Source organism: Carassius gibelio, chromosome B7, assembly GCF_023724105.1.
Source record: "Carassius gibelio isolate Cgi1373 ecotype wild population from Czech Republic chromosome B7, carGib1.2-hapl.c, whole genome shotgun sequence".
NCBI lineage: Eukaryota > Metazoa > Chordata > Actinopteri > Cypriniformes > Cyprinidae > Carassius > Carassius gibelio.
This window is the reverse complement of record NC_068402.1, coordinates 37,340,139-37,355,553: the sequence shown is the minus strand read 5'-3', so window position 1 is coordinate 37,355,553 and position 15,415 is coordinate 37,340,139. Positions and strand designations below refer to the sequence as shown.

Genomic DNA, 15,415 nt, shown 5'->3' with positions numbered 1-15,415 from the left:
TAATGAGATCTTATTTATATTATTATTATTCTATTTAAATGTTCAGTTATTATTAAATAACGGTAAACACCACTATATTTCTATGTGACTAACCTTCAATCCTGACAAATTAATTCATGATGATTAGGAACATTTCTGATTAAATGATTACATTCCAATGTACACTTTAAAAAAGTTACCATTGCAATTAATGTCAAATTAAGTTTCTTTAAAGTACATTTTAATTAATTATGTTTCAATAATATTTTGTCACGCAGTAAAGAAGTGCTCTTATTTTGTTGTGCTGACTAACATATTAAAGCTCATGGAAAGTTCTTGATTATAATTTGAACTGTAGTGTGTTATTCGGTATTACATTTATATACGTTAATATTTAAAATGCACAAAATTTAAACTTCATCATAACAAATGTGAAATTACAAAAATGTATTAAAATACATGTGATACAAGTTGAAATAGAAATGACATCAAAGTATATTTTATCATAAATGCTTGACAGTGCACTCAACAGTACTTTATAATTTCATAATTCTATTGTCTTAGAAATATGGTTAAAGATGCACTTAAGCAGATAAAAAAAAAATCACAACAAACTTCAAACAAACTTAATTTGATATAAATTTAATCTACGATACATTTTTATTTAGTTGCAATTAAGATACAATTAACGGTCTAAAAACATAACATATATTTCACATTTTAAAGTATATTATTGCATAAAAAGTACTCTGTTTGAAACTACGCCTAGTGTACTTCTTTCCACAAGGATGACGACCGTATGTCTCCGATCACTGACCTCAAAGAAGTGATAGTCGTGGAAGAAGGGAGAGTTGTTCTCCAGTTTGCCCTGCTGAGCTTCTTCTGCTTCATTCTGCCACTTCTGCTCCAGTTCAGCTACACTCTGAATCAAACACACACAGACACGATAAGAGCGTCACACAGCGTGTGTGAGAGGAGCTGCTGTGGGACACACACCTGTAACTGTCTCTCCATTGCGTTGATCTTCTTGAAGGTCTCGGCCATGATCTTGCAGAGCAGGTTGTGCTCCTCTCTGTGCATGTCTCTGTACTGGAAGTTGACCAGCGACTGCAGCGCATCCACCAGACCCAAGTGCTTGATGACACACGACACGATCACTTCCTCCATCACATCAGGACGCATCACCTCTCTGAGAGACCAACAAGAAGATATCAGTCATGTTTCACGTTTATCAATTTATTTGTGTTACACTTGTCACAGTACATATTTCAAAGCAGTATAAGATTTATACTGAATATAATTTGTCTGTTTCTGATAATTTAGATTTTTGTGGTTTGCCTTTAAACTTTACAGTAAGGTTCCATTTGTTAAGTAACATGAACAAACAAACAAACAGTATTTACAGTATATATATTTTGAAAATATTTACATGCATACATTTATATTATTTATATTATATATAAATATATTTAATATAGAATTATAATTGTTTTCTTAAATACGTACATGTGTGTGTGTGTGTGTGTGTATTAACAATTATTATTATTTTATATATTATATTGTTTAATATTATTTATTTTATGTTTCTTTGTCCATCTTCAAATTCAACTTTACTGAACATTATGCTTTACAGATTATATTGAAGCAAAAAAAAAAAAAAAAAAAACCTACTTATTTATTGTTTAACAACATTTTTCTAACTATTTAAAAAAAAAAGTAAATATATTAGGCATGTTGTAAAAGTGTTTAATTTATATTTTTACTTTTGAATGAATAAGCTGATCACTGATTCCTTCCTTTCAGTAGTGGGATTTCTAGTCCTCTATACATCTCTGATTAAGGTTAAATGTTCTGCTATCATTAAGTTATATTCCTCTAATATGCAGACTCCATATCATGTGCTCACTTGATGCTGGGGCGAAACTGAGGCCGGCCTCTTCCAGACAGCTCCCTCAGGCGGCCCATAATGCCCTGGGGTAGGTGTATGCGGGGCAGCTCACAGCAAGCGGGGCCTGGAGGAGGGACCAGGATGTCTGAAGGATAGGTGAACTCTCGCTCCTCGTCGATGGTGAGAGGCAGAGGAGACGGAGACGGCGTGAGGGCAGGAGAGATCGCTCCGTTAGCCTCCACCTGCCACTGACACCTTACACAGGGCAGAAATAAACATAAACAACCCATGAGAGTTATATATTGAACAGCAGGAAACTTTCATTCAACAAATATGCATTAAATTGATCAAATGCAAATAAGTCAGAATTGGGTCACTTGAAGCATACAGTGTAAATGTGGCCTATGTGACTAGAGACCCTGTAAAAGCAGCAAACATCTGAAGCTTGCATTCAGACGGGTTTCACCGACAGGGTTTTCAGCTCTCGTATTCACAAGCACTGAAGAGCAGCAGTGTTTGTGCACGGCAGGTGAAGCAGCGCACCTCTGCAGCAGTTTGGAGCAGAGCAGGTCGTGGCAGGCCTCCTCCTCTCGTGTGATGTCAGGGCCGTTATAGAGGATGCGTAACATAGCACAGGCCAGCACTGATAAACCCAGAGCTAGATCAGCCAGGAAGGGCAGGCCGCCGGACACATCCTCAGACGACTCCTGAACAAGCAACAGAATCAGTGCAAACAAGCAAGCTTATATTCATTTTTATTTGGCCTGACGATTTAACATGTTAATTTGGTGCAATTATAACCTGTCAAAAAGATTAATGCATTCAGTGCACCTGCCCTGCCCAGATTTGTTTATCCTCTAACAATGATGCAGATGCTGATGAACATGACTAACTGACTGACTGTGTGATGAAGCTGAAATTCAATATGAGGCAAAAAATGTCTGTGCATGGGATTTCATTTAATATTTATATAATCGGTTTAGCAAAATCACATGAAAGCAGCACAAAAGTGCAGTTTTTGTCCCCAAATATCTACATGATTGCAAATGTGATATTAATTATATTAATAAACAATAATGCAACACATTGTGATACATTTTAAACACGATGTTTTGTTTATATTATCAGTTTTGTAAAATTTTACACGTACAAAAAACAGCCACAGTGGAAATGTTGTGCATCTTTCTCCAAACTGAATGAATCAGAGGACTCAAGTGAGTGAATGATTCAGTGACTCATTCATAAAGACAGTCATTGGTTTGATTCTGAATCAATCTGCCATTTGAACAAATCTGTTGAATGGATGACTGCATCACTTTCTTTGTTTGTTTTTGTTTTACTCATGAACACCCATTTATTATCATTATTTATGCAATGTTGAATCAAAAACATTTCTTTCCAAATCGACTTATTTATTCAATGCATTGATGCTTTAAAGCACAATAATGGCTAATATTTTGAAGGGTAATTTATTCAAAATTGATGTGCGATTAATTTCCCATTTAATTAATAAATTGGCACATGGTGTAATTAATTAGATTTAAAAAAAAATCGAATTACTCAATCCTGATAAATATTTTTTTATTTCACTTTAAAATTCAGTTGCTGTTTTTGCCGAGCACCAAATTCCACAGTGTGTTTTTGATGTTCACAAAACTACAAAATGAAACGTATCATAGTTGTAAAATATGGCCAGTGTGTTGCTTCATGTTAGCTAAAGCATAAACTAATCTTAACAAATGGAACCTTATTGTAAAATGTTGCAGATTCATTTAAAATGGTTAAATCCATATTTAAATATATAGTATAACAATACAATTATGCAAACTTTTACATTATATTTTATTTTCAATAAAATTATCCATATACCAATTAAGCTTTAAAAATGCAATTTAGCAGTTGACCAAATGTTAGCAATCGATTAAGTATTTTTACATTTTTAATCAAAATAAAGTATTTTAAAAGTAAAAAATAAAAATGACTGTAAATTTTCTGATTGGCATGTATTTAAAAGCTAGTGTGAAGCCTGGAGTGGGTACCTGCGCTCGAACAGTGCATGAGAAACCCCACATGGCTTTATCTGGGGTGTTGTGCTCACGTCCACTTCTCATCTCAAAAGAAAACGTCACAGTATCTCCTTCCACCTGAAAACACATCAGCTGAAGCATTAATATCTGGAGATTATTCAGATTATTCATTATTCAGAATGTGCAAAGGAATTTGGTATTATTTGGAGTACTACTTACCCAAATTTAATTCAATTTAATTATTTTTTCTATTCTCTAGTGTTTACAAGTAGAATTAAATAAAAACGTGAGGTTGCATAAATCCAGAAAAATTGAATAAGTAGAATTAAGTAGAAGTCGACTGATTTTTACCAGATTTTACAGAGAGATACCGATTAATCAACCGATAGTTTTACTTAGCGAAATCTAAAATAGTGCTTTACTATTACAAACAAAAAGAACCATACATAATTACTAAATGAATCCAATATTAATATTCATTATTAAATTGATTCATTAACGTTCATAGATTATTAATTCATGTTAACAGAAGAAACAAAATAATAAAAAAAATTGAATAGTTGCCTAAATGTTGAAATTAACAAACTATGATCCTTATACAGCTTTCATTACTATTAATGTTACAAATGGACTCTTATTGTAAAGTCTTCCCATTTCATATCAACAGTCATGTTTTAATTAGCTACACAGCTAAGGCCATAGCACTGAAAATACTTACATATGGATATTGTTTGTATACTCTCACACTTTATTTTTCTTCTACTTTAGAACACTTGATTATCTAATCAAAATAACAAAATATGGGTCACACACCGGGGGAAAGTGCAGCGTCGTGTTCACTAAACAGTTTATTTAAATCACCAAATGGACACAAGTTCACTTCAAGAATGAAAAATGTGGAAAAGATGAGTTTTCAGTTTAGTTTTTAAAAAAAACAAAGCCAACGGAAAGAGAAATTGCGATGTACATAGACCTACAGCTCAATAAATGAAGCATACTTTATTAGAGCCACAGAAAGACAAACGTTTTGCGGAAATACACAATGTTACAGCCTAGGATGAAGTTATTATCCACATTAATAACTATTTGGGATGAATACAATTAAACTTGTAAATGGTGCTCTGTTCCACGGCAGGATTTTCTGTCGGCTGGATTTTAATTAGCATTTGAAGTTTCCCGCACTGTGCAGCGTACAGCCTCACATGTCAAAATACAAACAACACATGCTGTCAGTGATTTCCACCAGGCTCTAGCAGTGTATAATGACAACGGATCATTCTCAGTCACTCCAGCAATGGATGCAATGGGGAAAATACAGAAACCTGAAAAACTATCGACATGGATTTTTGCCGATAGCCGATAGTTCCAGCATATTAACTATTAGTGGCGATTAATCGGTAAAACCGATATATCGGTCGACCTCTAGAATTAAGGTAGAAAAATTTAAAGCAATACATTTCAAGATGAAGTAAACAAACGGCTTAATGAACAGATATTTACATTAAGCACTGCATATACTTTATATACTGTATAAAACGTATGACACATTTATACAAAAATGTTTTATAGGTTGCATAAACATCTTAAAGATATCAATCTATTAAAATTTAGAATTTGCATTCTGGTGTCCTGGAAACCATTTATTTTGATAATTTAATTTTAAGCACACCATTATTTATTTATTAAGTGTTTTTGTACTTTATTAAAAAAATATTTCTTGTTGATCTTTAGATTCATCAGGCTTTTAACAAAATTTTATTTTTTTTTTACCAATAAACAATACATTTGTATCTATTTAAATATAAAAGCCATACTTCTGCCATTAATATTGTAGTAAACGGGTTATCAAGAGGCAGCTTTTTTTTTTTTTATCAACTACATTAAAGAAAGCCTTATATTAAATATTAAAAGTACAAAAAAAATATAAAATTATGAATTATAAATTATAAATATTTATAAATATTATAAAATTATAACAAATGATACCATATATATATATATATATATATATATATATATATATATATATATATATATATATATATATATATATATATATATATATATATATATATATATTAGGGGTGTAACGATACGCGTATTCGTATTGAACCGTTCGGTACGACGCTTTCGGTTCGGTACGCGGTACGCATTATGCATACCGAACGGTTCGTTGGACTAATTAATTATATTTGAAAAAAAAAGAGAAATATAATGATATGCGTTCAACAAGGTAGCCCAATAACCCAAACGACGTAACAGGCAACGCCCCTGACACTCCCGAAGAAGAAAAAAACACCATCTTATGTTTATGTTATGTTATGACTCAGTCAGGCGCTCGCTCACTCAGTACGCGCTGAAGGCTCGTTGCAAAATGGCCAATGCGTTTAACAGACTAGAAAAAGAAGATGACTCTCAAACATATTGTTTGAGATGCATGATTCCATCTATGAGCTGCTCGATCAGAGTGACATGAGAGCCCCTCCTTAGAACATTATTTGTAAATCCATGTTATGGTAAGTGTGCACGTGAAGTCTTTGCACACTTTCTGAAATCCACACTGTGGTAAGTTTGCACACTACACTAGTGCTCTGCATTCTTTCTAAAATCCTATATAGTGAGGGCTTCGCGCGGTTGCTTCATTGCTTTAAAAAAAAAAAACACCAGCGTGAATACTTGAAACATGTCAACTCATTTACGCCGACATCACCTTATTGTGTCAGTATCTGGGAAAAGACGAAAAAAAGGAGAAACATGCACGCAACAAACTATGCCTGCAGCATTTAGACACCGGTACACCATTATAGTTTACAGGGAATCCAAAGTGCACCCAAACACCAGACCTGTTGGTTATTTTAGGATCTTATATTTCTGGTCTGTTAAATGCATTAGACATTTTGCAACGAGCCTTCAGCGCGTGCTGAGTGAGCGAGCGCCTTAGGGTCCGTTCACATATCGCTCCTAAAAACGCGTGGAAAACGCTAAGCGCGTCTTTCTCCTCCTTTCCAAAGCGCTCGGGCAGAAGCGCTCATGAGGCGTCTGTCTTTGCTAAGCAACAATGACGTGCTCTCTCCATGAGACGCGGAAATTTCAGCGAAGGATAAATGGATTTGCAGCTCTAAAAATCGCTTGCAGTAGCTCTGCTACTAAATTTATTTCAAAATTGCAATCCATATACAACTATGATCAGCTGTTCCTTGATCTTGGCTGAGTTTTCAACGTTGTTATGGGAAAGGATGAAGCTGATTGGTTAGTTCTTGTCACATGACCCGCGGTGCGCTTGCGGCATTCTGAAAAGTTGAGATGTTTTTGCATTTTGCTGTATCTAAAACGTATCGAACCGAACCGAACCGAACCGTGACATCAGTGTATCGTATCGAACCGAACCGTGAATTTTGTGAACCGTTACACCCCTAATATATATATATATATATATATATATATATATATATATATATATATATATATATATATATATATATATATATATATAACAACATTTTATGTTGTTAAACCACCTGCCTTTATTCTTGACCACTAATCGTGAGCCATCTGATGAAAAAGGTGTGCGTGTTCCTCACCTTGACCAGATCTTTGGGCCACCCGGTTCCTAAGACGCTGCGGCTACCGTAACCCATGGTGTTTCCTCCATACTCGCTCACCTTACGACTATTTGTGTTTGGGCCGGCGTAAATCACCAGCTGAAGAACAAGAGCAGTTATGAGCATGAATATTCAATGTAACACTTGTATTCCACTGTACATTTCAGACATTCGAATCGTGAAACCTTGTCATAGTCGTATTGTGAGGAACAGTGAGGGTCGAAGCGCAGGTAGAGACACCGAGCTCCAGGGATGTGCACGGTTTCTTTAAACTTGTAGTTGTCTCGCACCGGATGAGCGGTTTCCACCGTTTTCCCAGCAGCCCACGGGGCAGGGATCTTCAGGCCGGTCAGAAAGCCCGGCTCCTCTCTCTCTTCCAGAATCTGGAAACTGAAATAAAATCAACTTCATTTTGTGTTTGAATAATTTAGATGCTTCTGTCCAACATGTTTATTTAGATTTAATAAAAAATTAAAATAAAACTACAAAATTAAAAAAAGTTCGGAAAAAATTAAAATAACTTACCTGTCATTTAACAAGGGTGGACTGGAGCCTTGATTTAGCGGTGAATCCTCAACAAATAATGGTGAGTGTGTCTTTAGCAGCAAAGCAGTCTGTTGGATAGATAGAAAAATACTGAGAAAAAAGTATTTTTTATACACTGTATACCACCTGTCCTTTCCACCTATTATCATAATATTTACAACTGGATTATTGTAGTATATTTTATTATACAACACACACGCACCTGACTAGTATAGAGGACCAGCTGGACCAGCTGTGGCATGAGAGCGTCAGCGAGCTTCAGGGTTTGTAGGTTTGGGTGCATCAGTGATGTCAACAGGACCGGCAACAAGTGTCCCAACATCGTGGCCTTCGTCACCTGCTCAAGTCCTCTCAGTCTTGACATAGAAAAAAAAACAGTGACGAGAAGATGATAAGTAAAGGAAAGTGCTTCAGTACAAACTAGGACTGTCAGTTATTGAAAGCTATTTTTGTGTTAGATGTATTAAGTATTAAGTATTAAGTAGACATTACAAATAGTAGCTTTAGAAAGAAATAGGCTATTTTATTAGATTCAACAAAATTTAGGCGTGCTCCGATCAGGATTTTTGAGGCCGATCACCGATGGCATTTTTCAAAAATAAATATCGATCTCACTTACATGTTTGATCATGCACTGTATTTTTGTTTTTACAATTGTGTAATTGTTGCACAATTACACAGCTTCCACAGCACAAGCCTGATTACGTGAGCTGTATGTGAGGTTGACACACACACACACACACACTCTGTTTGCAGTGTGTATGTAGTCCATGTGTAATAGAGAAGCAGCAGGAGTCTGCTCCTGATCTGTGGCTGTTTACCACAAACACAACATTTATCCATTATTTTGATTTTAAATCCAAACATTGTTAACTAAAATGCTCTTTCAACATTGTGATTATTTATTTTACACATTAATACAATCATTCATCAATTAGTCAATGCTTTTTACTTTTGCATTTATATTTAGATATTAAATTGCTTAGTAAATGATGACATACTTAAGTTTTTTCGGTGAACTATCACTTTAAATGTTTTCCCCCTTTTTAAACTAATACTGCTAGCAGGTGGCAGTAAATGTCTTTGAGTCGTTCATTAGATTTGTTTAAACATCTGATTCATTTAGAAATAAAGCAAACGTGTATTTGAATCATTAATTAACTCAATTTGTTCAAAACGTGGATTCCCTCATAAACTAAGAGCCGCTGTCCTGCTCTGAGACACTCAACAGTTCTGCTGTGGCTATATAGGTAATATTTTAGTTGGCAAAAACAAACAATATTGTGTTTAAAATCTTTTTGATTTTAACTAGTGGTATTCAGACATAAACAGCACTCATGCGATATTGCTTATCATATAATATAAATATGAGACAAAACTCATACAGGAGCATTTTTGCCTCAATATCTTGAATTTTAGGGTATAACTGCATTCATGAGTTTGTTACCATGCATCATATCTGTCAACAGTCAACTGTATGTAAGATGATGCACAGGTCTGGGGTCGGGTCCAGTGCATTAACTACATTAATATATTTTAATTGCATTACTTTCTCATAACTAATGAATTAAGTTAACATGTTAAAATGACAGCCCTAGTATAAATACAAATAAAGCATCACCAAAGAAGTGCACCTGGCCTCTCGATCGCTGACGCTGCTGTTGATGAGCGAGCTGGTGACTTGCTGAAGCGTCTCCAGAACCTCATCACATCCAACCAGGATCTTAGAGGAGAGTGACAGGATGCTGGTCTGCAGCTCCTGACGGGAACACGTTCAGTAAACACACACATTTCTCACAGAACATCTACAGCTGCTACAGAACTCTTGTGAACAGCAAGTACACTCTAGCATACTTAAAAAAAAAATAAAAAAAAAACACCGGGGTACTTTGTATAGACACCATGTACTTTAAAAGAATACACACTTAATGTAATGTTTTCATACTTAATTGAAAATTAAGTACAATAAGAAGAAAATGTATCATAGTTTAAACTGATATTTAATGCAATTAGCTAAACATTAGTGACCCAATTAATTAGGATACAAGTATATCTCGTACGTAATTCCACAATAACTGTATTTTTAAAATATGGCTAAAGTGTACTTAAATATATTTGCAGTGATGAATGTGCAAATTAACTTAAATGTAATATAGAACAACACAAAACGGTAAAAATGATACTCCTGCACTTTTCATGTGATCTGTTAGTTAACACCTCAAAATAAGTTTACTTCTTCAATGCATGACAAAAGATTAAAACATAATTTAAAACATACTTTCAAATAAAACTATTAATTTGATATTATTACACATTGCACTTTTAAAGTGTACTTAAGTGTTTTAAGAAACAGTTATGAAAGGTTCTGTTAAGTGTCCTTTTATTTCATTATTATATTATTTTAAGTATGTTTTCTTAAAGTACACTCTTAAGATTTTAAGTACACTACAAGTGCACAAACAGTGCACTTTAAATCCTTAAATCTTAGCTGTGAATTGGGTTAGCTCAAAACTTTAACATATTTGCAGCTTAAACACACAGTTAAAATAAATCCACCAAAACATAAGAGAGTAAGTTTATGATATATTGATAAATATAGTTCAATCCAATATCTATACATTTTACCGAGATATTTTTTCTTATGTGTGTTAATAAGAAGAAAACAAAGGGTTAACACACATCAAAAAGTGAACATCCTAAACTCACACACAAAAGCAGACCGGATTGAATACCAGTGCAATGAATTCCTGTGTGTTCCTGCTGTCCTGGATGGAGCCACCGGCAGTCCACACTAACCAATCAGAGAGAATGTAAGGTTTTTAAAGGGGATGTTTACCTGTACCTTCATAGTTTCCCCTTGTAGGGAGCTGTCACTATCATCAGTGTCTTCCGGGTGGAGCAGGATGGTGTTGCTGAGCAAATGGTTCTGCACAGCCATTAAATAACGCAAGCTTGGTGATGCCGCCTGTTAATGAGGAAGTGCTGTTAATCAGACACAGCTAACTGTATCAATTCAGACAGACAAAAGACAATTATTTCACATTATGGATGTATTTTCCCTTGTGAAAAAGAGAAGCACCATCTAGTGTACTTCAAATCCTAAAAACATATATACAAAAAACTGTATGACATTAAGGGCACTTAAGTGGCTTATAGAGAGACTTTCATGACTTTCTGTTCTTAAGTGACCTTGGTAATAATGCCAAATGAAGAGATTTAAAGTAAATTGTACATAATTGCTTTAATAATCTTTTGTAGTGCATTAAAGTAGTGCACTTATTTTGATGTACTAAATAACATGTACATCAAGTACACAAATATAATTTTAACTTTTTAATTGTGTATTATTCAATTTTACATTTAAAGTTTATACATTTTAAATGAATTTAAATTACAATTTGACATACAAGAAATTACATTAATGTATAGCTTAACATTAATACTTGTGAGTACATTCAGCAGTACTTTAAACATATTTCAAAGACAAGAGAAGTAATTATATAATAACATATAAAGATGTAATACTTAAGTCATACTTTAAAGGGTTAAGGGGGTCAAAAAAAACATGGATTTAAGTATGTTATTTTTAAGTATGTTACTTCAGTAACAGTACTTTTTTTAACTATACTAAAGTGCACATCTTTTTCACAAGGGTTATGAAAGCTAACAGCTTTTAACATTAATCCAGTTCACTTAAAAGGTCAATAAAAAGTCAAAATGAAAGTTTTCTCCACAAAGTAATTCTTCAGTGTATTTATGCGGAAGCCACATACAGGTACAGTGGAGAGAAGCTTCTGGAGGTCTTCCTTGGAAACGGTTTGACATTTAGTGATGAGCAGACACGACTCGCGCACTACAGTCTTCAAGATACACTGCAACAGTTCATCCTTCAGCCTGCAGGGGAAGATGGGAGAAAGGGCTTCACATGACCGATATTAACCACAAAATCATCTACAGAGATTAAGGGTCCTATCATACACCTGGTCTTTTGCTAGTTTCAGCCAGTGATAGTTATCAGTCACACATCCTGCAGTATAGCAAATAACAAATGCATTTGTGCCCATCTGTTCAGCTATTAAAGGGAATGGGACTCTGATTGGTTTATTGCACGTTCTGCCCAAAACACACCCACTTCTCATTAAAAGAACAGGAGCAACCCTTTTTAGACCATGTACTGGGCACCTCCATTAAAATAGGGCCCTTACGGTCAGCTATCAAAGTTATTTTTGTTGAGATTAAAGTGTAGAACTTGGGTTGTGATAAAAAGAAAATGAATGTACATTTTAAGCAGTAGAATAAAATACAGAAGTGAAGGATTTAAATGAAGCCTAAGCACTTCCCGTCTGAAGACTGGTGAAACTGTTACCTGTAGTGTTCATCGTCCTCACTTCCAAAGCGGTTCTTCTGTAACTGGTTGGCAAGGTTGTTTAATATAACATCACGCAATTGAGACAAACCACTGTTTTTCTCCCCTACAAAGAAAAAATAAATAACTAATTCATTGCATATGTTACTCATCAATATGAAATTGTTCAATGCTAACTTGACTTGAATGATTTCTGTTCTATGTGTATCTATTTGCAGTTCTCACCCTCTGTGAAAACAAATTTCAGCAGGTTGTTCAGCTCCGATTCGCTCTGGTACAAAGTGTTTAAACCTGAGCTATTGAGAACAAAGAGAAATGGCTTTTAGTTTCAGCAGATATTCTTGACTTTTGGATCATGTGACTTCCTTTGAAGGCTCACCTGATGGCCAGACACACTTCTCTTTGTATTTCCGGCTCTATCTGATCGTGAGGAGCCATGAGTAACTGCCACAGCAACAGTCCAGAGCGCTTCACACAGTCTCGGTTCTGCTCCGCATTTAGATTAAAAAACTGGAACACAACCTGGAAAAAAAAATAAAAAATAATAATAATAACAATTTTCCATTTCCAAAATTGCAATTACTACTAAACTGCTTCATCAAATTTGATTAAAAGTTATTTAAAATGTTTATATTCTAACTATTCTAGAAAAACCCCACCTGAAAGACGAGCAGAATGCAGCGGATGATGCAGGTGTCTCCGTTCACCATGGCCTTCTCCATGACGTCACATATGGAGCTGAAGTGGCAGGCCTCCATGGGCTGTTTCCCGATGAAGGGTCCCAGGTGCAGATTACTGCTGGCTGCCAGCAGGTTGAGCTGATGGATGCACATGGCACCAACATGGTGGAGCAGCTGCTTTATCACTTTGGATGTGTCTATCATTTCTTCTGTCATAAAGAGTCAAAAACATATTACTGGGAAAACGATAAAGATAATTTCTGCCCAAAATGTCAGCACATCTAAACGAAAAACAAAAAAGCTTTGTGAGCAAGTGGCCTAAAACATGCTCACCCTGAAGTGCACTTAATTGTATTTAATGTGCACTTGTTTTGTACTTAATCTTAAAAGTGTATTTAAAAAGCAATGAAATCATTAATGTTAATGAAACATTTAAGCCACTTAAGTGACTCTTTCATGACTGTTTCTTAACACACTTAAGTACACTTTTAAGAACATTTTTATATAATATTAAATTAAAAGTTTTACTTTAGATCACATTTTAATAATCCTTTGTTGGGCTTTTTAAGTAGTACTCTTATTTTGATTGTTTGACTAACAAATTAAAGCACACATTAGATACTTAATTATCATTTTAATTGTTACGTGTTATTTAAATTGAAATTTTATTGTTACAAACATGTAATTACAAACACAACATATACATATTTTAGTTTGACAGTCAGCGGTACTTTAATTGTCTTAAGATAACATGGTGTAATGTTTCAAGTTGAAAATGTTTAAATCGAATTGTTTTGTACTTCCTGTCTACATTTAGTTTCCGTACCTGTAGGCTGACTGATGAGGTGACTGACGCCCAGTCGCTGGCACACATGATGGAAGGCCTGGTTCCCAGGATTACACCACTGGTCCATGTAGTCGCTGGAGCACGTCCAGATTAAATTGTTAAGAGCGTCATAACAAGCCCCTGGAACAGTCATTATCAAAACAGAACACGTCAGTACTCGTATAATTTTTTTTTTTTACATTAACAACCTGAATGTTTTTGCCGTATTTATTAATATTTTGAATTAGCTTTTATTTTTATATTTTTATGTTGGATTACTTTTAGTAATTTCATTGTGCGCTTTTGTCATTTTGTGACATAATACAATAATAATAATAACAATAATTAGAGAAAGTTTTAAGAATAATTTTAATGCATTATAATGCATGCATAATGCTTTATAAACAACCATATAATATGGTGTATCACCTGATAAATAATCATAACATTTGCAATACATTATAATACTATTTGTGGTTATAACCTCTAAGAATATGATGCATCATAATAAATGCAGATAAAGCCTGCATTTATAATGAATCATTAGGGTTTTCTAGTTTTTAACTAATGCCTAATTAAACTATATAAACAGTAAATACATGAATACACCTATTTGTGGCTATAACTTACCATGCAATATGAAAACAGGCTTCATATACCGTCAAATAATTGTTCAATGGCTATATTGACTGCTGTCATTAAAAGAAACAAATCAACACCATGATTCCTTTAAAGTGCCCCTATTATGGGTTATTTGGGTTTTGGGAGTCCCAACAACAAGGTCAAAAAACACTTTCATTGTCTTATGCATTTATTTTTACCTTTTTCACTCAGCGATTAATTTTTCCAAACCCCTCCTCTGCATGACACTAATCTGTGATGATTGGTCTCATTTTCACCTCATTTTGCCTGTAATGCCTGATAAAGCAGTGTTTGTGAGCATCTAGTGGGGAAATTTCTATTCCATTGAAAATTGACTGATGGTTTTACGCAGTAAATACGCAGAGCTGTAAATGTGAAGCGGTACATATACATACATATATACAGTGTTGGGGAGTAACTAGTTACATGTAACGGCGTTACGTAATTTAATTACAAAATAAATGTAACAGTAATCAGTTACAGTTACTAAGAAAAAATGAGTAATTAAATTACAGTTACTTATGAAAATTGTAACAATTACAAAGAGGATTACATTTGAATATTTACACACATACAGCTTATTTCTTTCCCAAATTGCACTAAGACATATGGCCCATAATCTCCGCGACGCGGAGAACACATTCGTAGAATTCAGTCATAAAAATGGAATTCAGCCTATAACGCCGCCGAAATATGCCACATTTTGGATTAATAAATCAAAAGTAGGTCGTACACTTGAACAAAAACGCGATATGGACTGGTGTCTGTGAATATTAAGCCGCAAAAAGACTGAATATGAATCCTGCACGTCCTGCGTGTCGTGTGGAAATCAGGCGCTGACTGGACATCGGGAGAACCA

General features: G+C 34.5%; 1 protein-coding gene across 1 annotated transcript in view; it reads right to left on the bottom strand.

The window, feature by feature from the left end:
* LOC127962174 (probable E3 ubiquitin-protein ligase HECTD4) overlaps nucleotides 1–15,415 on the bottom strand; it is an 83,938-nt gene that overhangs the window by 50,709 nt on the left and 17,814 nt on the right. The window contains exons 11-27 of the mRNA XM_052561672.1: nucleotides 13,915–14,055; nucleotides 13,068–13,297; nucleotides 12,788–12,930; nucleotides 12,634–12,704; nucleotides 12,409–12,514; nucleotides 11,816–11,936; nucleotides 10,879–11,007; nucleotides 9,677–9,801; nucleotides 8,245–8,398; nucleotides 8,022–8,110; nucleotides 7,682–7,886; nucleotides 7,476–7,595; nucleotides 3,907–4,011; nucleotides 2,411–2,574; nucleotides 1,886–2,122; nucleotides 976–1,168; nucleotides 797–901 (exon numbers count right to left, since the gene is read on the bottom strand). Of these exons, the coding sequence (XP_052417632.1) occupies nucleotides 797–901; nucleotides 976–1,168; nucleotides 1,886–2,122; nucleotides 2,411–2,574; nucleotides 3,907–4,011; nucleotides 7,476–7,595; nucleotides 7,682–7,886; nucleotides 8,022–8,110; nucleotides 8,245–8,398; nucleotides 9,677–9,801; nucleotides 10,879–11,007; nucleotides 11,816–11,936; nucleotides 12,409–12,514; nucleotides 12,634–12,704; nucleotides 12,788–12,930; nucleotides 13,068–13,297; nucleotides 13,915–14,055 (2,438 nt within the window). The remainder of the gene's footprint in view (nucleotides 1–796; nucleotides 902–975; nucleotides 1,169–1,885; nucleotides 2,123–2,410; nucleotides 2,575–3,906; nucleotides 4,012–7,475; nucleotides 7,596–7,681; nucleotides 7,887–8,021; nucleotides 8,111–8,244; nucleotides 8,399–9,676; nucleotides 9,802–10,878; nucleotides 11,008–11,815; nucleotides 11,937–12,408; nucleotides 12,515–12,633; nucleotides 12,705–12,787; nucleotides 12,931–13,067; nucleotides 13,298–13,914; nucleotides 14,056–15,415) is intronic.